This window comes from Amia ocellicauda, chromosome 11 (genome assembly GCF_036373705.1).
Source record: "Amia ocellicauda isolate fAmiCal2 chromosome 11, fAmiCal2.hap1, whole genome shotgun sequence".
NCBI classification, from domain to species: Eukaryota; Metazoa; Chordata; class Actinopteri; order Amiiformes; family Amiidae; genus Amia; species Amia ocellicauda.
In genome coordinates, this window is record NC_089860.1 from 28,504,508 (window position 1) to 28,529,220 (window position 24,713).

The window sequence follows — 24,713 nt, forward strand, 5'->3', positions numbered from 1 at the left end:
AGTAAACAAGCATAATTATTGTGCTCATGTGTTTTCTGATGTATACAATGTGTGGCCCGTCTCAGTTACTTGTATTGCACATGTGCGTGTAATTCAGACTAATGTGTGACACAGTGACTGGATACTTGAAGACTGTGGGTCAGAAGATGATTTAAAGTGGGAAACACGGCGGCGCTAGGGTGCTGTTTTTCAGACGCACATTGTTCTGTGTTAAGATGCAGGTTACTGCCAGTGCAACATAGTCGATACTTTAGTATTTTTATTTCTTTTGAAGAAGAAGGAAATCGGGTGAAATTTGTGGAGGCGACGGTCCGTTTCTGCAGTGACGAGTCCACAGTTCATCCGCTGAGTGCGCTGGTATTAGTGCAATAGCTCTGTTTATTTTACTACTGTATGTAGCCTAACCTTATATCTTAGGATACATCATTAAATATTTTGCTGTTTGGTGTAGTATAATTACGCGTGTTTCTGTATGATAATTGTCTGCTACCTTCCTCCTAACATATAAACCAGAATTTTCTTTGCAATCTTCCTGCTAACTTACAGCAAGGTTGCAGCTAAATGCAATGCCAACCTTGCTGCTACCTAGGTAGATCCATTCTTGGGTTGCTGCAATGTAACTGCAATCTTGCCTGTATATTTCTGCTAACCCTTTTTCGTAAGGGTCCACAATTGAGCTTTAAGTCACAAATATATTGTTCAGTACATTCATTTAATTAAGAGACTTTATATGCTGAAGGAAAATAGAGTTTACTAGTGCATGGTTGCAGGGCCACATTAAATCAAAAGACTTTCCAGCTCTGAAAGGTCTGTGTTGAAGTTCTTGCTACTCTGTTCAGTCTGTTCAGCAGGGCCTGGAGCAGAGAGTCTGTCCTGTGGGGCAACTCGAGCAACAGAGAGATCCCTGTCTTTTTAGAGCAGGCATCTACAGTTGGTTACCATTTATCTTCCCATCTCAAGATAGGTGTCTGTTCAGAGCAGCATCTCAAGTCAGGTGTCCTGTGTTAAGTACAGCACCTCGTTTCAGGTGTCCAGAGTTCAGCGTTTGAGATTTTGTCAAAGCTGCCGATAGGCCCTCTAATGGGATTATGTGAGAAGTCCACCCCTTGTTGCGGGTGCTTGTTTGAATATCGTAGAAGCCATTTCATGTTTTGCAATCTAAGCCATCCAGCCTACTGAAGCAGCTTCCGAGCTTGGATAATTCTGGATCAGAGGACCAGGGTGGCATTTTGTTATTTTTCCTGTGCAACAAATTACCATTTTGTATTGCATCTTCTAGTTAATGAGTTTGACTTGGATTGTCAACTGAGCACAGTGCCAGAACTGGTGGATTGAGTGCCACGGGCCCACTGTCGACATGCTGCAGATAGACCATCAGAGAGCCACTCGTCCTGCTGTGGTAAAGCTCTGATTCAGTTCCTCTGACAGCAGATGACATTACGTGAGATGCACATTATACTAAGCTAGCAAATAGGGTTATTTTCATTCATACATGTAGATTGATGGGAGGCCGTCAAATCCCTGTTAATATTCCCTTGTGACGCTGACATTGTGTACCCTTTCTTTAATTGAAAGGGACAGTGCTGTGGAAGGTACCATAAAGAAAACTCAGGTTGTTTTACTGTTTTGCTTTTGCAACTAAAATGAAACTGAAGTGTCAAGGCCTTGCTGCTTAATACATGCTCAAGGGAAATTGTAGAAGGAGGGAAGTCCTGGGATATAATTGTTCAGTTGAGGGATGTTTCAGTTGGGGTTTAGTTGAGTGTTTAAGGATAGAAGATAGATACAGTGGCTCTCAAATGTCAAAGTGAAAAATATAATCTGAAAATTCAGATTATTTGTACAAATAAACTCCTGATTAAATCCATTCTGATTTCATGTTGTAACACAATGAAATGTGGAAAAGTCCAAGGACATGTATATTATATGTAATTTACATATAAATGTATGTTAAGGACACTTTTAAGTATGTTAAGGTCAGTTTCACTTTTGTGTCTTATACTTGTTTGTCTATATGTGTTTAATTCAAGCATGGTATTTATTTAATTTCTCCTTCTTACTTTGTATTTTGTATTTGCAGAAATGAATAAAGCTGCAAAAGCACCAGTACATGATGCATGATCTCAGTGAAAGAGAGATGTTTGTGATCTCTCAGAAGATTCAGACTCTCAAAGATCTGGTGGTGAGTACAGCTACACTAATGTCTGCACAAACAGCAGAACTGCATATTTCCTGCTATTTGTGAGTTCTATTTATTAATTAGTTGTGACAGCTATGCACAGAACATAAACAAGTCACAAATAAAGTAGCCATTAAGCCTTTGTTGCTTTTTCTTTCATTCATCTGTGTTTTTTTATAATATGCTTTAATTTTCAATTATGCAAAATAAGTGTAATTTTTACAAGTAGGGCTAGATTAATTAGAATAAATCAGACACAAACACAAGTTCAAAAGATACAAACAACTGTATTATACAGCAAAGGCACACTGACAATGCTTTAAAGTCACTAACCGTGCTTTTAGTAATCACCACAATAATGCCAGAATCAATGCATGCGCTTATCAGTTTATTTCTAATTGTTGGCCTTGGTCTGGGCCCTCATGCTGCATACCTCGTTGGCTGGTCCCATACGGGATAGATACATCGCCTGCTGATCATCAGGTAGCGGTCAGTGAATTTACAGCATTACCTCGCCTTCGATTGTGAAATGTGGTGGGGGCCGATTGACACCTTCCAGAAGCAGCATCGAAGATTTTGATTTTGTGAGGCTGGCGCAGGTGCCATCTGTTAAATATTTTTCTATCAGGATGTCCGTACTCCCGTAACTGGGGACTTTAGGGACAACACAGAATATGTTAATGCATGTGATTGCCTGCTAGTAGTGACCAGAGATGTGGAGAGGGAGAAGATTTAAAGAATTAGAGTTTCAATTCTTATTCATTAACCCAGCACAGTATGTTGGTCACTGCAATCGGTAAAGTACAACCTTTTGTTCGATTGTAAGTCTCAGGTGGTCTTAGAGATGCAGTCATCTTGTCTGACATTATCAGAGGCTAATCCCATCACACTTTTAAAATCCTAGTGCTAGTGCCAAGTCAGGCAGAGGGCAGATTGTTTTATCCAAAGATAAAATGCAGGTTATGCAAAGTTATCTGCACTGTACAGTACATCAGGTATATATTGTTGAATGTGTTTGCTCAATTAAATTTTTTTTGGTGTAGTCTGTCCATTTCAAGGTTTCTCCGAGTTTTTCCTTAACTTTGAAATTGCACCAAGAGCTCATTATTATTATTATTATTATTATTATTATTATTATTATTATTATTATTATTATTATTTTAAATCACAGCTACTAGGTTGATATCCGTTACGGATACTCGGAAAATCCCACCAAGTCCACTCCAGATAGCTCTCATATGGGACAGCTTTTCCTGTTGGGAAATGTAACGCATTCCTGTTGGTGAAGGTTGCCTGTTGGTAAAATGCCAGTTAAACAAGCTTTGACAAGCTATAATACTCTAATATCTCATTCTTCATTATTTCAACCCTTCGCACATGGCATTTATACACCAATCGGCAACATGTATTCTGACCTCATTTCATAGTCTGTAATGTACTTTTCTTTAATGGGCCAACTGCAGATGTATTCTCTGTGAATTTAATCAGTTTTACATGGTGTAATCTCCTTTATTAATGATATGTATAGATCCTTGTGCTCAGAATTAAACCAAAAAAGTGATACATAATTGATACATAATGGCCAGATGAGGGTGCTATTTCACTTCGGCTTTTAATACTGTAAATGTGTACGTAATAGCCAGAAGAAGGTGCTATTTCCCATTTGCTTTAAATATTGTAAATGTATACATAATGACTAAAGGAGGGTGCTATCTTTCTAGTTGATAGAGAAATATGTTTCAGACTTTTATTGTTTTGGTTTATCAAACAGCTTTGGTATAATTTATTCATGAAGTCTGATGCTGATACAACCCATAGTCCCCCTTGGGTGTTATTCCCTTTTTCATATAACCGGGCATACAACTATGTGTTGTATGTGTGAATATCATGATTTTCTGGTTTTGCCTTGATTTATATTCTTTTGCATTTTATTTATACCTCATATATACATTAGTTACCTTTCTTATACATTAGTTAGACTAACTTTCATTTTAAGGATAGAAACAATATTGCAATATCTGCAGAAGTAGCTGCCTATTAAATTGAATATTGTTTTTTTTTACATTGTTTTTTTTCTGTTATACAGACACTATATATCAATGAACCCACTAATATTGTATTTTAATTTTTAATTTTTTTGAAACACATAAAAAGGTAATGGTAAAAAACACAAATAGCTTTAGTAATATACTAAAATAATACAGATATACAGAGCACTGAAATGTTGCAAAACACTATTTTTAAACCCTTACAAAAACTCTTATCTCTTATAGTAGATCTTGAGCTGACTGACTGCTATATTTTCCCTGAAATGATACACTTTAAATTGCACAGATTTGATGCAGTTTCCAAAGTTGTCATGAACTAATATGCTACAAATGTATATGTGTATTTTGAAGGACCTCACTAGAGTTTTTGTAAGGGAAAAACTGAACACATAGCATCTGGCTTAGAAAGAGAAATGTGTGACATTAATTCTAAAAAGCCCTTGTTGGCTTATTTAGATGTGAAAATGGCAGGTTCCAGGTGGTAGCAGTTGAATACATGGCAGTGTTACACCAGATTAGTTTTCCAAGCAAATAATTCATAAGACATTCCCACACTTGTAAGAAATGGCAAATATTTGAAGCAGCAGGTATGTCACAATTATAAAAGCATATACCAAAAAAAAAAGGAAATGCATTTTTTGACTTGATACACTTTTTCTTACATAATATTGAAATATCAATATTTATATGGCAAGTCAGGCCTCTGCATTCAATCCACATTCATCTCCCTGGAACAACTTCTCAGTGGTAATGATTTCTAATTATATATATATATATATATATATATATATATATATATATATATATATATATATATATATATTACAGCATACATAATTCTCTCATAATTGCTCTGGTGTTACAAAATACTCATAAAAAGTTATATGTACTGTATATAAAAAAACAGGAGAAGCCTTGAAGAGGGCCATCAGTATTTACACGCATGACATCCTGTTGAATTGGTAGCAGGCTGTTGGTTCTATGAATTGTCGGTCGGGTCATGTGCTTCAGCATGGCAGTGCTACAAAGTTTTGAAATTTAGCATCAACCTTGCAAAGTTTCTGTGCACTGTGGTTTCAGTGCTGGGAGGGGTTGGAAACCTGATCCTGACACGGGGGGGGTGCCGTTATAATTCCATGAGTGTGACCTGGAACTGTCCCATGACATCGGTGAACTCCATTAGGAAGGCTGAGTGATTGGTATAGTGCTCTATGATGTTGTCATCCATATTAACGAAAATCCTACAGAGAGAGAAAAGGGAATGCTCCATTAATGTATTGAACCTCAATACCTTCTGATTTATAAATATTTTCCTGTATATACATAGGTTAAGGCATGTATAGAAAGTGTATATTCTCTACTCTACTTTCTGAAACAATGATTAACCAATCATCCATTCCTATGACAGGCTTTGATACAAGTATAGCTTACACAGCGCAAAGCCACAGCGGAAAGAACTAAAAAAAAGTCCACCGCATGCATCAGGGGACAGGATTTCTAAACTTGAAAATCACAATGCAAAAATGTCTCCTGCTCTGCTGTTCTGCAAGTGAGGGAAGGGATTCTTGCTTGTGAAACGGGAACACAGATTTGCATGCTGCTCACGTCCTTCAGTTGTCAGTCAACAGCGCCGTTTGTCCCAAAGCACTTTACCAGCTAAAGGAAGATACTGTGATTTTCTTGTAAGCATACCTCATCTGGGCTATGTGTTTGCTAATGAAAATGTAGCCAACTTTCAGCACTCGGGGGCAATAGCTAGATGCTAAAGTGGAGATAAAATGCTATAGAACTGGTAAGTTTCCTACTCCCTGACATCTTCCACCCTTAAGCTATTTAAACTTTACAGCAAAAAACACACGGCAAAACAGAGCCTTACACAACAGAGGTCTTGACACACACAGTCAGTGCTCTGGCAACTTTTATTTTATTTCTCCAGCTACAATACTACAAAAATGTTATCCTTCCTACTGTCAAAATTAATTACAATTACTGTTGCTGCTGCTTTAAAGAACACATGCAGAGGAAAATGTTCTCATTATTTTGATAGGCCCTATGAAACCCTTCATGCGGACTGTGTTTGCCTGAAGTATTCATCTACAGACGGAGACAATCATGAGTACTTTCTGTAAGCTGGTAAAATAGGTCTATGACGAGCCCAGCAGCCAGAACACACAAGTATGGCAGACGCCTAGCCATGCTTGACTGGTTGCCAATTGTGTGTTTTTGCTTGACGTCCGCTGTACACCAGAAGAAAGATTTTTTTTTTTCAACTAGCACAATGCATCTAATCCTTTGCGCAATCGGATGCCTTCTTCTGTGGTAATCAGATCTTCACAAATCAAAGCAAGTATCTCTTTTCAGCCTATGGAATAAACCGTGAAACTTCCTGGTGTTCCAGTTCAGATTAGAGGCAAGAAAAAAACTAAACGCAAATGACTCATAAAGGTTTTCATGAAGTCTTTCTCTCTGAAGAGCTGCAATTATCACATTCCTAAAGATACACCCCTTGTATCCTCAGGTCCTTGGACTATACCTTGTATTTCCGGGAATGCAAATAGATGAATTAACAATATGTTATTTGCATTGGATGTTTATTTTGATGTAGGGGTGTTGCTATGGTTTTAATTTTAATTTTATTTCAGGGTGGGCTGCTTTGATGCAGTGTATGTTGTAGATATATAAATCGTGAAAGCATATTTAACAATAAAATAATATTCACTCTAATATTCAAATTTACTTACCCCCTTTTGCATTTCTTGTATATTTTTCCAATGGCTTCTTCCCTGAGTCCGTACTTCTCTGAAATCTGAAAGCAAGAAATAGCTTTTAATGAGTCATCCCAGTTGGCAACCACTAACTTCCTCGTGTTTAAATGGGCCATTAATCTTGTTTACTTTTTTGTTTTCCAAAGTTCTCTGAAAATAAATTGTCAAAGGTGGAAGTAAGTTATCTATATGTATCTATATCTATACAATATAAACATATCAGTCCCTGAGTGATATCAGTGGACCGAAAAAACTAACTATCAATTCAGGATAAACTATCATATTATTCATAAAAAAAAGACTTAAAATGTATAAATAGTAGACTGTATGAAGAAGAAAATACATTATTTTCCAGTATCCTTTTAGCACACATGCTTACATAACCCTTTTAAAACAAATATTTGTGATTTATCACTTTCTGTTTCCAAAGACCTGTCCTGCTAAACATAATTGTGAAGAAAGCTTATTTCAAATATGAGTGCAATTATAAGATTGCCTGCCATTCCTAAAATTGCAGTGAATTTCACTCAGTACTATTACTGTGTAAAAATATTTTGCAACATCAAAACCTATTGTTGAAAACTTAATATGCATTGAACTCCAGTTAAAAATAAAAGGAAACATGTACAAAAATGTTCTATGGCTGGGAAAGCTTAATAATCTTTGATATACTATAAGTAGTATAATGATTGTGATTACATAAACTGTGTAGCTTGGTGGTATACGCACAAACAAAATGGTGTGATTTTATTCACTGAGTAAGTCCTAGATACAAAAATACCAATAAACTATAAAGTGCTAATTCGTGAAAGCTTTCTGTCAGTTGAGAAACTGCCCCATCAGAGGCAGTGATATTATATGCAAGTGGTTTGCAGTTATTTGTGCTGGATTAATAACAAAAACATTAGTACATAAACCATAGTTTCTGAGCTCCCATTAATCTAAAGCCACAGTAGCAGAGTGTTTTCTATGCTTTTATCTAACCCGATGAGGACTGTCAGGACTGTGGCACAGCTCAGGAGGCGGAGTTTGGTGTCCCATGCCATGTGATCCACAGAGCAGACTGTACTTACAGCATCTTTCAGGCCTTTGAGATTGGGGGTGTTCAGCATAAGGGCATCAAACACTTCCTCCGATTCCGTGCGGACGTACAGGAGGACTGTAAGGCAGAAGCAATCTGGATGTGAGCAGCACAGAATGCACAACAAAATCTGTAAAATACTCTTCCTTTCAAGTAGTGTATCAGGATTCATTCCAAAGTTGTCTTTACCTCTTTGTTGCTCTTCACGTTTGGGTTGCTTACACACAGGCGGACTGTATGTATCTGGATAGGGCGGACAGCTCCTTTTCAGTGAAGTCCTGTAATAGAAGAAAACTGCCCATCATTATGGAGGTATTTTACAGGTGGAAATGGCTTTTATTTCAAAGACTTTGCATATTTATAAATCAGAGTCCTGTAACATCTAATTATCCATTGACATTTCAATGTAAAGGGATTATCCGTGTGATCTGATCTGCTTATCTTACATGTAATATTGTGCACCACACTGTAAGATCTAATTTAGCAGTCCCCTCTGTTGACATTGACACTGTATTGAATGGTTGTGTAACGAAAATATGGCATGCACTTTTTTTTCAATAAGTACAACTACTAGGTTTTGCAATTGTCTTGGGACACACTCGGCACAATCATTGCAATGGAAATGTAAACAGCATCGGTGATATTACCTTTCTGCCTCCTCCACAGTTGCAGGAAGTACCTACAGAAAAACAAAAGATAACAAGGCAATGAGGGACATTGTCATTTACTACACAAACCTAGTTGCACAATCTACATTTTCGCCTCATGAAGGCGTCTCATGTCATATGGGTACATTTTATCTGGGGAAGAACATCTTCTCATTCATGCTTGCCAATCTACCTTAAAAGTTAACGGAGGGAAGGTGTATGTGTAGTGGGGGGTGATACAGGAATCTTCACATTCCAGTCAACACTCAAGCATGAATGGAGAACTCCTGCAAACGGTGCTGATAGTAGGGTGCCTCGAGTGGCCTTAAAGGAAACAGTCTAATATTTTCACCCCGCTGTAGAATGAGCAATACTTCAGAAAAAGCCCAGGAGAGGCATTAGAGATGAATGCCAACTCTTGAAGCCCTGTGGTGTTCTCCTTCCCACCCCACCCCAAGGGTCCAGCACCAAATTCCTCTCCATAAGAGGTTGTTAACACAGCCAGGCTAATCCTGTCCTGTGCTCAGGAATGCAGGCCTTATCAGCCAGGTGAACAACGCACATACCCCGAGACTGTGGGAAAGTTGCTCACCAAAACAACTCCCTACTATCTGCGCTGGGTCTTGTCAACATGCTGAAAACCGTCTCCTTAAGAGACACTGCCAGGTTGTGGGCTTAACATTAGAAAAAAAAAGAGAGAGACTATACGATACAAACACTCAAGTGCGTTGAGTTTCTCTGTCCAAGTCTGGGCAGGTTAATACCTTAAGTCATCCAGTAGACCTCCCATGACTTCTATTTCATGGTTTGGAAACTCCCATCATGCCCATTAAACTGCATTTTATGCCTGTATACATCAAGCATAACGTCCATTCAACCCTTGCATCATAAACCGATTTCCCAGTGCTTCACTGAACACACCTCTAATGATAAAGCCCCCCAATCAGAGATGTTTAGACATACCATTCCACATCTCTGCATGTTGGAGTAGTGGATTTCAGGGATGAAGAGAACAGGTTGTGTGGTGAGGTCCTCTAATGTCTTGAAATACGTGCAATCACTGCTGCTCGAACTCGACACCACTGACTGTTTGCTGTTGGAACCTGTTGAAACAGTAGAGGATCATTTTTTTTCCCAATAACACAATTTATTCAAAACTATATTTGAATATAGACAATGAGTTTATTTTGTTCTCTATTTTAACTTTATATTCTTTATAATTCTGAATCTGAGTTTGGATTACTGTCAGTGAATGGGAAATTAAAAGGAACTCATGTTTTAGTTTAGTTTTCAGTTTTTCTCATAGGCATATTTTGATAAGCTGGAAGGAAGCATCCCAAGAAAAATAATTGGGTTGGGTTTGAAAGATGTTTAAAAAAAACAGTCACTGGGTGTTTCCCTGTAGTGCGTAGTATGGCCTGGAATTAGTTCTTTGCTTATATAAGCTGATATTATTTTAATAGTGCAAAATGCGTGGCATATTTTGGAGGCAGTTAAAGTAAATATACCGGCACAAAGTGGAGACAGAACTTACTGTTGTTGCTAGATTCTGCATTTTTGCCTTTCCTTTTTGACTGCTTCCTCTCTTCATCTCTCATCTTCCTCTCTGCTCCCTGCAAGATGAAATGTGAAATGGAGATCGTCAGATACCAGACAGCTTTACAGGAAACACTGCAGCAGCATAAGTGCACAACAGATACACACACAGTATTGCCCACAGATGCATTTATATTTCGAACATTGTCACAAAAAACAACACACTATCATTTTTAGATTTTAAACTAGTTTGTTTTACATATTTGTATTACAACGCTATCATGTTTCTGTCAGAAAAATAAGGCAAATTGATGAATGTGGGCCAGGTCATTTTTAAAATCAAATTACATACAAAATAATAGGTGTTTTTTTTTTTTTTAATAATGCTCTGTTCTGATTATATAGGGAAGAAAATAATTGAAGAAATGTGTGCTGTGTCTGTCTTTTCCAGATGTGGTAATTTACTGTGTGAACCTGGCAGTATTACACTACCTGCTTTTGAAAAAGAAATATGTTATAATAATCACTTTCATGGCCTTGTAATTGTTCTGTTTAATGAGAACCGAGGTTTGCACAGAACCCTCAAGGCGTTTCCAGTAGTAGGCCTGGTATACAAAACTGAATCATCTATTTCCTCCAGAACTCTGTCAGGAAGAGCTATGTAGTAACCTTATAAATTAACTGTGTAAAACCCAGAGGACAAATACCTGACCTTTAAACATCCTTGTATTGTCATTGCTCTCAGGGTGATTCTGAAAGTGTTATCATTATTATTTTGGGGGATTTATTTGTTTCAGCTTAGTTGCTTTACTGCTTGGGGCTCATTCCAGCTCTCAGTGGCTAAAACTCTAATGTATTTGTACATTAATTCCTCTGCAACCCTGCAATTTGACTTAAAGTTGAAAATGGCAGGTTTTAATGATCCCTACCCAGGTTTTCTTCACTCCTCTTGTGTGCTTTGCGTCTCTGTCAGACTAGGTTTGACTTCCACATTGTTTCTCTAATGCTTGCACAATCACAATGATTAATCTGTCATCCCCTCAAAATCCCTCAAAATATTAAACTAATTATTTCAGAAAATGAACTGTTATATTTGTTTTAATTCCTTTTCGAAAACAACCAAATGGCTACCTGAAATGTCTTAATATTTAGGAACGAACCAAAAAAACATTGGAGGTTGCTGTTCCAAGCAGTGTGTGGAAAAAAACTAACTGTACAATACAGTGTGGAATGTGGGAATCTGTGTAGATCCGCCACCACTCGGTCTTCCATTCTTTCCAATGCTAAAATGTGCTAAAAAAAAAAAATCATGGAAAAACCAGTTTGGCGTGTGTTGTCTTTAGACTTTCTATCCTTGCTCACACTACTGTGTCAAAATAGATAATTGTGCAGATGACGCTGAAGACAGACAGACAGGCAGATACTGGAGATTACTGAACAATGGGAGCAGGAGTCTTTGATACCAACAGCGACCTGGGGCCTGTCCCTTTTCGTAACCCTAACCTCCAGCGCTCTGTTGTTAAAAGAGGTGGACTGCTAACCCGGCACCTGTTAAACCATTCACTGCCTCTCACACAATGTCTTACAAGTCTGACACAAGACTAAATGGAGCCTTCTCAAGGTTGCATCATAATTGTGGTTTACAAATAAAGCCGGGTTGAATAGATCTTTTTCTCTCAAATAAACTGTTTATGCATGTGACTAATGTATTTATCCTGAAGAACAGAACAAGCACAGACAGCGACAATGCTGGTATTTCTAACCACAGTAAGTCAGGTCAAAGGGCGATTCTGCCTTTAGGACAGGTCTATCCCAGAACTCTGTTTTGTTTAACAGAGCAAAGCTTCCAGCTTCTCTTGTGATGAACGATGTAACAACAGAAAATATGCATTGTCGGGGGTCTTAATAAACACAGAGATATCAAACATTGCAGGTAAAAAATTCCAACACTTGTGGCTGCAATGGCCTGTGTAAACGATAGTTATGGAGAATCCAGTAACAACATGGTGACGTTCTACCCTCCTGGGGAAAGCATGGTAGGACATAGAATCAAGATATGCATGTGCATGAAACGTTAATTTGCTATCTCACAAAGGGACATGCCGGGTATTGACGGGGTTAGGAGGCTTCTAGATACTGTGAAGTAGTGTGGAGTGTCAGTTGACAGTCCTTATCCACTTCTGTGGTGCCCACAGGCATTTCAATGAGATCATCTCCTTTCCATACAGGAAAAAAAATAAAGGCACTGATTTTATCACACTGCTTTTTCAGTCATAGAGCTGCGACACATTGCAGACAGAAAGTGCAATAAGTGAAGCAGTGCTTTTCGTGGGCTCGGGAACTTATTGGCAATGGAGCATGAAATTCACTGCTTCAAATGCAAAGCTGCTTCTCTGTTTGAATTTGAGACATTGTATATGTTTTTTAAAAAGCCATCTTAAATTACACGATTGTATTACATGTCAGCTTTCTGCAGTTGTTTTGGATGTCTACCTGTTTCATAAGACACTCAGTCCCAACTATTGTCGAAAGTATGTTTTTTTTATTTTTTTTTGAGTAGTTCTCACATTGTGCCATGTTGTGTAGACACACTGCGTTTTAAATGTTGGCTCTCATTACGTTTTTAGTTCTCACCAACATGTGTCAACAAGTTAGCAGACTGTCACACGATGAAGAGGAAAAATGAAAAAAGGACAATAAATGGAAGGGGATATTTACTTTGTCGCAGAAGATTTTGATCTGGCACGCAGCTCTGTGGATGAGGCGGTTGGTTCCAGTGCCACAGTCGTAGGTGTCGATCTGAAGGTTGAGAGGGAGTCCCTTCACTCCCTTCTGAGAGGAGAAGTCTGTGCTGAGACAGTTGATCCCAATGTAGACCTGGAAAATGAAAGACAAAATGACTAACTGCACATACATGTTACTGAAAGACATTAAGCAGGATGTCTGTAGGGATCAAATACATACAAAAAACTTCCACTCATTATACTGGGACAGATTATGCAAAGAAAGCAAGTCTGTAGCCTAATTTATTGCTTTAAAAAATATATGTAAACTATTAAAATGTTTGCTGTATCAGAGTGTGGGCCTCAGCAGGTGATTTACAATCAGGAAAGCAATGCTTGTCTCCTGTGGTGATGTAACTTCCTTTACCTAACAGTATCTGCAAGTGGTGAACAAATCTCAATAAGAGCTGAGAACACGCCCGCTGTTAATGGTCTGAAAACTCAGTTCTGGGTGAGGTGAGGTGTGTCCTGGTAGGACGTTGTCAAGCTATTGGTCTCGCATGCAACATCCATTAGCGCACAATAGAACAGTGCAAATCCCCACCCGCTAATTAGGCAACCTGTCTCATTGACCAGGATGATTGTGTGGAAGATCATTCCCGGAGAACGCACCAGGAGCAAGCAGAGACCTGTTCCAGAGCAGAAGGAGAAAGGGGTGCTGGGAGTAGAAACTGTGTGGGTTTAATCACACCTAAGCGAAATCTGTGCGTTTGTTTTAATAGGCTTTCTGTTAAAGTCAACAGTGGAATTAGAATGAGGGAAATTAGCAAAACTAAACAATTATATATACTGAGGTATATGTAGAATAGTCTCCTTATATATATTTGTTTCTCAAACATTCTGTTACGTTTAAGATCTTTGAAACTAAATAACGCAAATTCTTCAAGTTCACATGAGTATGACATGAGTAGTGTTGACTATGGCGTAAGGAGTGCGATGTCTAGTTAAAGCCGACAGACAGCCTTCTTTTGAATTGAACAGATTGCATGTCCTCTCTGGAACCAAGTCCTGGATTCAACCAGTGTTACAGATACGTGCAAAGAGTGGAATCATGAGCCTTGAAGCACAAATTGTGCTGGTCAGGTTTTCACGCTGCTTTAAGATTTCACTCTCGTATCCTGTCACAGATTCTAAGGGTGATGTATTGCCTTTCAGTAACACTGGAATACCATGAGAAATGTTGGACCATTTCCAGTTTGTAGGTTATGCTGCTTTGCTGTGATAACCGCTCAGGGAGCAGGTGTCAATGAGCAAGACTGAATTGTCTCTCTCGCTCTCCTTTTTTTTTTTTTTCCACCTGCTCCCAGTTTCACTGTCCCACCCCTGAAAGGCCCGAGGCGAACTGCAGGGCTGATTGACTGAGGTCTGTTCAAAGTTTGTGTACTGATGACAGTCGCCTTGGGGCTCCACATGCCGGGAATTTTTATGTTGCACTGACAGCTTCAAATGATGGCCTTAAAATGATGATTATCATTATCCCGTTTAAAAAAAAAAAAAAGCCAAACAAAAAAAACAACCTTTTGCATATTTGAAGTATGGAATTGTCAAATGCCAGAAGATTCTGAGATGTTGATTATATACTTTGATATTTCCTTCATTCTTTAAGTGAGGTATACCTGTAATAACCATTTCAAAGAAAATAAAGGTTTCGCTTTTGGTAAGACACATCAACCTCTCAAGTGTCTTTTCGAATTAGGAGTACTTTTTATTTCATTCTCCACTACGCCATTACTGACTGTTAGCCTGCGGTCTGTTTTGTCAATGGCACCAGTAAATCACAGACCAGCCAGATAGAAAGTTAACGCTCACAAGTTGTGTCTTGAAGTACAATAGACATTTCCCCCTACACAATCCTTCCACTCTCCCTTATCTATTCACCGGGCCGTACCTTGGCTTCCTCGTTGGTGTTCCAGATGAATGACAGAGCATTGAACGCAACCTCTTCCACGTTGCTCACACCGCTGAAGACTTCTTTGTAGTCGGCTGTCCAAGAAAGAGAAAGCATGTGAGAAAAAAGTAAATAAACATATTTAAATATGTCTACTAACAATAGACATATTTAAGAACATTTATGGAAGAATCATAACTCTGGAGTATTTCAGGGGAATTGGGCTTTATGTGTGTGATCTGAGTAGCTGAGTGTATAATTAGGGTGAATATTAGTATTGTCTGAAAACTGGCAGGGATCTAATGATAGTAACAGATATGATGAACTTGAGACATTAGGGAAATTCATCATGCATGCAATGTAGTTAATAAAGGTTGATACTAAACGGTGTAGGTGGTGGGGGAGCATCCAGGAATATTACATCACAAGAAAATTGATTATGGCCCTAAATCTTATTTTGTACATCGAGGAAGATAGTGTGTTTGTATCATAAAGGGATGCGTGTACAAGGCTTTCAGATTCCCCTTGCTTGTACCCTTATCCTTACTCCTTATTCCGGATCTTATTGAACCCGGTCCTGTAAGGATTTGCCTTAGTCTGTGAGGAAGGTGTGAGTGATCGGTCTCACAAAGCCACTTACCGATATCAATGACTCTCTGCTTAACGGTCGGCTGCCTCGAATGCCAGTGATTCCAACACTTCAGCTGTGTCTCTGCGTTCTTCTCATTCTCGAACACGGCCATGACCACAGTCTGGGGAAACACAAATAACCACTTTTACTCTTACTGATGCATGCATTACCCTGAATTGGTGAAACACGATGAATTGCTTTGCCCTCTTTATAATAATAATAATAATAATAATAATAATAATAATAATAATAATAATCAGAGAGATGTGACTGCTTTAAGAGATTGCCTATGAAATACAATTAGAGATTTAAAGAAAAAAGTTGAAAAAGGTGGTCAGTTTTTTTTTTTTACCCCTCTTTTGCCTTTCTTCAGTAACACACCTATATCCTTATACTACAGCGGCTTCTTTCTTTTTCTTTTTTCCCTTTTTGTTTGACAAAAAAAAGTAATAAGTTTAGAAAGCCACACCTCTTAATTGCCTATTGAATAAAATATGCTGCTTACTCATCGTGATAATACAGGGCAACACAGAGCTGGGTACGTGGTAGGCATGCATTCAGCTGCCATAGGAGCTTCACCTGCCCCTCGTATTATTAGGATTTCACACAGTTATGGGTTGTATAGTTATGTATGTTTGCACCCAAACCTCAGCTGTGCGAATGACATGCTAGTGTCTTGTTATTTTAGGAGGTTCTTCTAAATGTTAGAAACTGGGTTGTGTCTAACATGCAAACAATGGAAAACTTCCTGTCACTCAGGGAAGAAAAAAAAGGGTATTTTTAATTTCCTTAGCATTTAAATAATAGTAAGTATGCAAACACCCAGATTTTTTAAATAAATATTTATAATATTCCTGTATTAACCATTGCTGTATTAGTGTAATATTAATTAAAAACATAAAACATGGGTATGACGTAGTTATATTGTAGAATTTATACTGGATTATACTGGCTTAATGAGGGATATTGAATTTCCTCATCAGCAAGCCAATATGACTTAAGATTTGTGTTGCCTGCAGAGAATAGGACACACTGATGCATGTTTTGCACATCTTTTCAACCCTGTGCTGTTACTGGAGCATTTACTTTGATTAAGGAGGCGGGCTTATAAAGTTGGCCCCTGGGTGCGTTCACAAGAGTGAAGGAGTTGACTGACAGGATGACAGAGCTGCAACTTACCTTGACTTTACTGGACGAGAGCCCCACCGAGCTGTCTGCCCCGGTAACTTTCAGTATGATGGGGTAGAACTGGCCCTTGTTCAGGTAGGCCATAGGGACCTCACAGGACTTGTGCTGGGAAGCCTGGGGAGTGCCCAACATGTACTGAAAGTCATTCCTTAAAAATTAAATTAAAAACGTTAAAAGCAGTGGTAATTGAGTCGGCTTTTGTATTAGTAACCAGGCTGACAGTATGAAACAGTGATTAAAAGAGAACATAACAGGCATCTAAAATTACGTCTTGAAGGTGTGGTCTCTTAAAATGTAGTTACTGAAGTTGAACTGATATATAAAGATTACAGATTCCCTGATAACACAGACGCCTTCCTTATTTTTATTTTTGTAATGGAATTGAATTGAATAACAGATTGGAAAGTGTGCATTACTTTGACATGTAATAACACTTGCATTTCACTCCTAAACTTATTTTTTATATGATACTATGAATACAATGCTTTTTTTTTACAGTGAGTGATACACTACATCTGTATTCACAGAGCTGAGCGGTGCTGACACAGATTTTTATCAGTTTAATCAAACAGCAGGCTTGGAAACACTAAACTTTTAAAAGCCTGCTTTGACAACCTCTCTCCCCAACCCTTAATCCTAAATACTATAAGTCATATATGCCACTCTTACTCAGAGATTTTGAATTATTCATGTATCTTAACACTAATGTAAAGAATAGCAAAGAATACATAAAATGTTGACCGTACCTGTGTCTTTCTGAAGGGGAGTTTGCGTAGGTTTCGGAGTAAACTGGACTGGTCTGCTGTCCGAACAAATCGTTGCAGGGAAGACCCTGTTTGAGAACAGAAAAATTGGCTGTAGATACAAAAAAAGCACCCTACAAAAACCAAATAATTATGATGTGCTTGTTATGTTGGGGGACATTTTATAACTTTTTTCTCACTGTTGTAAGCAACAGTGTGTCGGTAGCAATGCTGTATATTGTCTGCGTTTAACAACCATTTAAAACCAAAGTGCCAAAAGGTGTCTGTGCCGGAGACAATTTTGCGTCTTACCTCTTGAGCTGCTTCTTTGAAATTGTTCTCCGCCACCCATTTCTGCTGTGGCGGGAGCAGTATGGAGTCGAAGATAGAGTAGGCCTCCGCAGGGGGCATCAGGAAGTCCTCGAGGTGGGAGGCTTGCCGGACGAGGCAGTGGGGAGCCTGCTCCAAGCAAGTCAGCTGGGGCTTCTTGTTGATGTCTGTGATCTCCTGCGGCGCAGATATGTTTTCGGAGAGCAGTTTCATGATCTGAGCCTGATTCTCAAGGTTGATCAGTTCAGGAGTGGTTCCATTGATGGACCTAGGAGAGGCCAGGGATGGTTAGAAACACCTCTGAGCATACTAGTGACATTTCAGGGACTTGGAGAGGTTAGATAACAAGTCAGTTCCCTGATGTTTTCCCCCCAATGCTTAACAATATAATTATGTAGGACATCCTTCCTTACAGATCCAGGAACACTATCTGGCTATCTGGTTTGTGTTGCCTTTAAAGTTGACTGTTTTAGCTATGCCTAAATAACTCATCACTAGTGAGCCTTTGTATTAGAGGGCAAATGGTGACATTGTTGGCATTGCCACTGTTTTAAACTTTGTTCACTATTTTAATTTCTCAGACAACTAGATCTCATTTAGCAGGTCAGTATTTCCACAGCAATGCACCGCGATACTGAATACACTCTGAAAGCCTCACAAAGGCAGCGTTTGCGATGTAATCCATCCCATTAAGCAACCCTTTCACTATTGAACCAGCACTTTATTCCTTTTGATTTATTTGAGTTTCTTTGCAGTTTTAAATAAAAGAGCTGCCCAAGGTCAATTTGAAAAGCACAAATGTTCTTACCCAAATCAGTGTTTTCTTTTGTTGATAAAGTATAAGCAAAGGGATGAGGTATTCCAAATAATCCCCTGCTGTTTGCTCTTAGGATTATCAAGTCACCTACTTCCCAACCCCAGTTGAATCTCTCTATTCTCCTGCTGGCTAAAGCGGTGCAATGGGAGTCGGTCTCATTCAGCCCACTAAAACAACACCCCCTTCTTCTGTCTCAGTAAGTCTCGTCTCTCAATAGCTGTCGGGTGTCTCACCCAATTTCTTTTTAAAGGTAGATTTATTCTTCATGTTGCTCCCGCCCTACCTTTCTATACATGCCACACAACTCATGCATCTTTCGCTTAACAAAAATAAATGACAAGTAGTGCTGCTCAGCCATTCATATCTTAAATAAATAGAGTGGTTCAAAATTAATCTCACCTCTTGATTGGTTCGTGCATGCCGTTTAATCTGTGAGAAGAGAACATCTTCTGCTCTTTTGTGGCCTAAAAAACAAATGCATTAAGAAATTATTATCAGTACAAAATTGTATTACTAAATACTCTTCATCTTGCAATTTAACACATTTCTTCTATACATGTTTCTTTCATATTCCAAACACAGTTGCCATTACCTTGTTGCACTGGTTGTAATAGAAGTTTATGTTGTCCTCTTCGCTGTTTGGTTTCACTCTGTTCTTGTTGGAAGCTGGCAGCTGGTTTTCAGGGTAGGTCTTCCAAATATCTAAATCGTCATGGTAGGAGTATCGCTGGCAGTTTAAACTATCATTCTGTAGACCCATCACAGACCTCAAGCTATGGAAAACAGACAAAAATAAACACCTCAGTCACTGACCAACAAAAGAGCCAATACCTGGCAAATTAAGTTGATCTGAGGAATACAGGTCTTTATTTTCACTTTAAAGAAATCATATTAACAACTATTACCATTCTACATTTGTTAGACATGGTTAATGTAAAGTGGTTTGAACAGACATTGTTACCTCAGATTTTTGAAACATTAAACCAGTTGAATAATTTTCCTTGAGGATTCAGTTATATATATATATATATATATATATATATATATTTAATTAACTCTCTTCAGCCCCTGCATTCAGGATGAGGGGGTTCAGTTAAGATGCTACAGATAATTACAGCACGGTGTTCAACATAATTGCTACGCGGACATGACTGCATTTCGTTTGTCGTTGAAGCGCTCCTCCTATAACTGATGCTCATTGTTAATGACTTTGTTGTTTTGAGGGAAGCAACGAAGCCTAGCCTTTTTTGATGGATGATCACTTTTCAAATGAGTTACAAGCCTGATAACGGCACCATAATTAGTGCGAGTCTCCATTGTATCTTTCACCCCAGATCAGAAATGCCACAATGGTGTAATCTATCTTTCCAAAGGGAGCTTTTTCTTTTTTTTCCCTGTATGGTTACAACTCTCCTTCAAAACTGAGGCATTGTACTGTAAGTCAGGTTTTATTATAATAACACACCTTAAGCATGATAGATATTTGCTTCTGGCAACAATGGTTTCGGTTGCAAAACCACAACCTTAATAAAGGTTCCAACAGAAATGCACAAGGGCAGTGGGTGCTGTAATGCTGTTTGAAGTCAAATACATTGGATTGTTACATAATACTTTGCAATGTATAGCATATATTAAAGAAAGCAAATAGCTATGGGGAAGTTATGACTTTTTTTGGGTTGCCTATGTTATTAACATGATAACACCACACACTTACATCTGCACAATTACACACTAATGAGCTTTGTGGAGTATAGTATCATGATTTTAAAATTGAATTTTAAAGGTGACATTTTTGTAAGCATTTTTGGTATCTAGTACACCTTTTTATGTGTTTTTTTGTTTTTCCAGTAACCCTATTAACTGAGTGACAAAAACATAGTTAGTTTTCATCATGCTGTAATCTGACCCTGCTCATGCAAGTCAACCAAAACCAAACCAAAACTACATTGACAGTTTGTCAAAACAGGTGCCTGAATTGAAAGGCAAAATATCAACTAATCAATTTTTATTTTTTTAGTCTCCTATAAGGTTTAGTTCCTGTAATCTATCTACAGAAAGGGTAGCACGTTCACTAATTAAATGTATTGCAGTTAAGACTTTTCCATTAATAAATTTTTACCGTCAAGTGATGTAGTAGTTTGGGGTCTGTTGTAATGAAGATATTCTTTCTAAAGCCTTCCTGTCAGAGTTACTTATCTGGAGCCAAGTTCAGGGTGCAGCATCCAGCCGCTGAAGCCCACATTTGCTGGTGGCATTTGTCAGGTTGCTAGCATGTCCATAAGCCTATTAAAACTGTCCCAGGCAGGCTATAACCTTTGCCCCCAAAGCCAGCTTTTAAGACAACAGGAAGCCCTGTACAGTGAGTTTTTATTGGTTAAAATATACTGGTTGAGTGACCATTCTGGTTTGAATTTTGCGATTTTTAATCACAATAAATTAATGTTCTGATTTTTTAATTAAAAAAATATACAGGAAAAGCTTAATGCACCTGACAAGATACTCCTAGGCTGTTCTTCAACCCAATAACCACTGAAGAGACCGCTTAATGTATTCAAGAGAACAAAGCTGAGGTATTTACTTCCCCATTAATGCAGTGTAATAGCGGACTTTAACCATCTATTTCTCAGCACACCACCTCAGTCCTCACTGAAACCCTGAGAAAGACTGAGCCCTGGCCCCAGTAACAGTGCGGAGACCACTTCACTCTGCTGCTTAGTATAATATAAACACAACTGTTGCAACTTTAAATCAAACTAGAGTCTATTAAGTTAATTGCCTCTTGTACCTGAGCACAAACCCTGCTTTCAGTTTCCGCAATGCATATTTTATTTTGATTCAAAAGGTTAAAACATACATTTCATCTGAAAATGCAGCCAAAAGAAAACCCCACACAACTGCATTCTGTATTCCAGTTATACTTAAATAATATACCGTTGCTGTATATTTCGGATATAATACATAAATGTAAGGGCCCCGGCCTTGATATTTCTCTTTTTCTATGATCTACCTGCAGCCGAAACTCACTCCCATGGGATCCAATGGTCCCAAGTCCCATGGGATCTCCCTCCATGGATGAGTAGACTTGAGTGTCAGAGGTCACCACAGCAAGTCTTTACTGAAAGGTGCTAGGCCTTGGCATTAACAACAGACAGCAAAACAAACAGGGCATTCTGAGGATCAGTTTCCCTTAGAGTGGGATACAAAAGACTCAGCCGGTGTGTGTTTACTATTGCTGTATAGCTCCTGGGATAAGCCCTTAAATATCTTAAACACAATCTTGCGGACAGAAATGAACAGTACAGCTGTGGCTGCGAGAAACACAAATCAGTTTGCCTGGCCAACAATACTCTCGCCTGCATGTGCAGCTCTGATGCCTCGCACAGATGTTTCAGCACACCATTTTTCCAATTCCTGTCCACAGGCACAGATTCCTATACACCATCCCGAGCAAAGGCACCTGCTGAAGGAAGCACCTGCAGCAACTCATCTAGCCCACACTGCTCTCGCGCAGCTCACAGTCCCCGGAGAAATGCGCTTGATCTCATTGTGTTGTACATCTACCAACGCTAAACAACAGCAGCACGCGATTATTGCCAATTTAAAAATAGTCCATATTCATATATTGTCCATGTGGTAAGCCATACACAACTGATGCACTTTAGTAGCTTTCTTCACAGAGTACATAATGTCCTGTATCAAGTTTGCTACCTAGGTTACTATATGTAATACACTCAATGCCTGTGGGAGATTGCTTGTTGTTCTTTTGGAGATGGCAGCAACTTTATTGGGAAAGACAAAGTAACATTTCTCCGCTCAATCAAGAATACTTTTAAGTTGCTCATTTAGAAATACACAGGCCCCTGGTGTGCAGAGGCTATCGGATAAAAGGCTGTAGAAATGTTCCTCTCTAACACCTTCAGTCCATGTCAGGATCACATTTCTCTGGGAAACAGCGCCCTGCTTATTTTCCTTATAACACATTCTTTAGGAAATGGGTCTTCAACAATGAACAGCAGGCGTATAAACAGACAAACGACGTTTGGCTCGAACTCCCTAGTGATTAAAGTCTTTATAATAGCCCTATGATTTATAGATAGTTTAAGAGTGACACTATAGATTAAAAGATCAGATCCCAGTTCTCTACAAAAACTAATAAAAACTGTTTTATGAAATGTGTTAGCAAGTTTTGTGGGCCTTTTCTCCTAGGAGGCATTACATTATTATTATTACATTCATGCACATCTAAAATGTAATAAAATTGAGTGTCGGATATACAGAGATTAAAATTAAATAATTCCCTAACCAAGAAAGGATTGTCAGAGACGTTCAATGTATGCATGAATATATAAAGTAATAGATTCAAATAGAATAGAAAAGTTGCAATTTGTACTTACTCAATCTCCTTGGTCATGACTTCTTTCCAATGAGGAGAATTAGGTCCCTTTAAACAGTCTTCTTGTGTGAACAGCTAGCAGAGTGAAACCCTCATGTCTTGAGGAGAAAATTGTTTGATTTATGCTCACCTGGGTGCCGAGATTTTCTTATGTGTGTCCTGACAGGTATCTTCCCACACAGCTGTCTGATTGGCTGAGAGCCTTGAACAGGTGCCTGCAGACAGGTCTATGACAGGACAGGTGTCTCTCTCTTAACTCTTTCACTGCTGGATGGGCAATCCCAGAGGAACAATCAGGGCACTTTGCAGGACAATCGTGGGCTGTGCCCTCCTTGCATCTCCTTTACGTGTTGATAAAGAGGTGAGATTAGTTCTCGTGTACTTGCATGGACTAATGTTATTTAAAATGAGGGAGAACTTTTCTAGTTAAATTATTTATTTAATGCATGTTTTGTAAGTCGCCCTGGATAAGGATGTCTGCTAAGAAATAAATAATAAATAATGCATTAAGTTAGATACCCCTGCAATTCCCCAGCTAGGCAAATATTGATGTATTTAATTTTATTTATGTATTTATGTATTTTTATTGATTGATTTAAGGGATGGTGCAACCCTTTGTACATGTTGTATTGTTTGATAAAGAGTGCAGTAAGCTGCAGGAATGATACAGAATAAAACATAAAACAGGGCCGTTGATCTGAAAAATCCAATCAGCCGGATTAATAATAACTAATATTGTATATTTTAGTTTTAGTTTCTGTAATAAAGAAGGGTTAAGGGTTTATTGATAGCCTACAGTTGTGTTTTGTCTTTTATGAAATAATAAGAATTACACCAATGTATTAAATTGTTGTTGATTTTTGTTTTATTATTAATAAATAAATAAATCTCTTAATATTTTATTTTCATACTTGAAGCAAACCAAACTTCATGAGAGTAAATCCCTGGCATTTCACCTCTTAATTTTAAATATACATGTTTTTAATTTTTTTCCTGACTTTTATTTCCTGTTTGTACACCTCTGGGTTTCAAATGGACTAGCAGCCAATTCTAAGCTGACTTTGTGGGAAATTCAAAAGAAATTTCAAGAAGGAACCAAGAACGTCAGCACCAATTACATGATTGGGCAGTTTGATGCAAACATCTGTATGCTTATAATATTAATTGGCTGTTCCATTTATTTAACATCTTAATATCAATCAGCATTATATGTCACCTTGACAGTCTCTTAATTATGACCCCCAGAATATTTCTTGTAGCTTTTTATTTTCGTTCTTATTTTGTCTTTCCACAAGGCGTGTACAAAGCAAAACTAACTGTCGGTCTACTTAGGTTTCAATCAACTGGAACACTGACAAAAATGTAAAAGTTCCTAGAATTAATGTAGGTAATGAACTCCTTTCACAGAGAATCGCCTTTTGGGTTTCTGTTTTGCTATTTTCTATAGGTATATAATACGAAAAAAAAAAGACATGCTATTCTCATTCAACCCTAATTGTGAGGGGAGGATTGGCTAGTAATGATGTCATGGGTAGTCTCTGATCTTTTTCTTTAAGGGGTTGTGTCTCTGGAATGATGGTGCCTTTGGACACTCTCAGATCAGTTGTTGTGATAAGGAATTTTAAATCAGCACTGCAGGCCAGCTCTCTCACAGTCATTGCTTCGGGGCCTCAGTACACAAACA

At 38.3% G+C, this 24,713-nt stretch overlaps 1 protein-coding gene across 3 annotated transcripts; it reads right to left on the minus strand.

The window, feature by feature from the left end:
* Nucleotides 1–4,293: 4,293 nt before the first annotated feature.
* grhl3 (grainyhead-like transcription factor 3) lies at nucleotides 4,294–23,152 on the minus strand. 3 transcript variants are annotated; one of them, XM_066717282.1, is made up of 16 exons: nucleotides 23,031–23,152; nucleotides 19,229–19,409; nucleotides 19,036–19,100; nucleotides 17,802–18,087; nucleotides 17,493–17,623; nucleotides 16,738–16,894; nucleotides 15,568–15,679; nucleotides 14,928–15,022; nucleotides 12,975–13,133; nucleotides 10,255–10,333; nucleotides 9,684–9,823; nucleotides 8,721–8,752; nucleotides 8,263–8,351; nucleotides 8,066–8,151; nucleotides 6,969–7,033; nucleotides 4,294–5,468 (listed from the first exon to the last, which is right to left on the minus strand). In XM_066717282.1, exons 1-16 carry the CDS (start codon nucleotides 23,045–23,047, stop codon nucleotides 5,354–5,356), a joined length of 1,809 nt encoding a protein of 602 aa, XP_066573379.1. In that variant the 5' UTR covers nucleotides 23,048–23,152; the 3' UTR covers nucleotides 4,294–5,353. The 3 variants fall into 3 exon arrangements, with proteins under 3 accessions (XP_066573379.1, XP_066573378.1, XP_066573377.1); XM_066717281.1 differs by having other exon boundaries at nucleotides 8,066–8,351; nucleotides 17,493–17,578; XM_066717280.1 differs by having other exon boundaries at nucleotides 8,066–8,351.
* Between the last annotated feature and the right edge of the window lie 1,561 nt (nucleotides 23,153–24,713).

Excerpts from the sequence above, each read along its gene's own strand:
- grhl3 (XM_066717280.1), bottom strand. Across the intron at positions 13,134-14,927 it reads ACACCAACGAGGAAGCCAAG|GTCTACATTGGGATCAACTG; the intron begins GTACGGCCCGGT and ends TTCATTTTCCAG. Across the intron at positions 8,352-8,720 it reads ACTGTGGAGGAGGCAGAAAG|GACTTCACTGAAAAGGAGCT; the intron begins GTAATATCACCG and ends CTTCTATTACAG.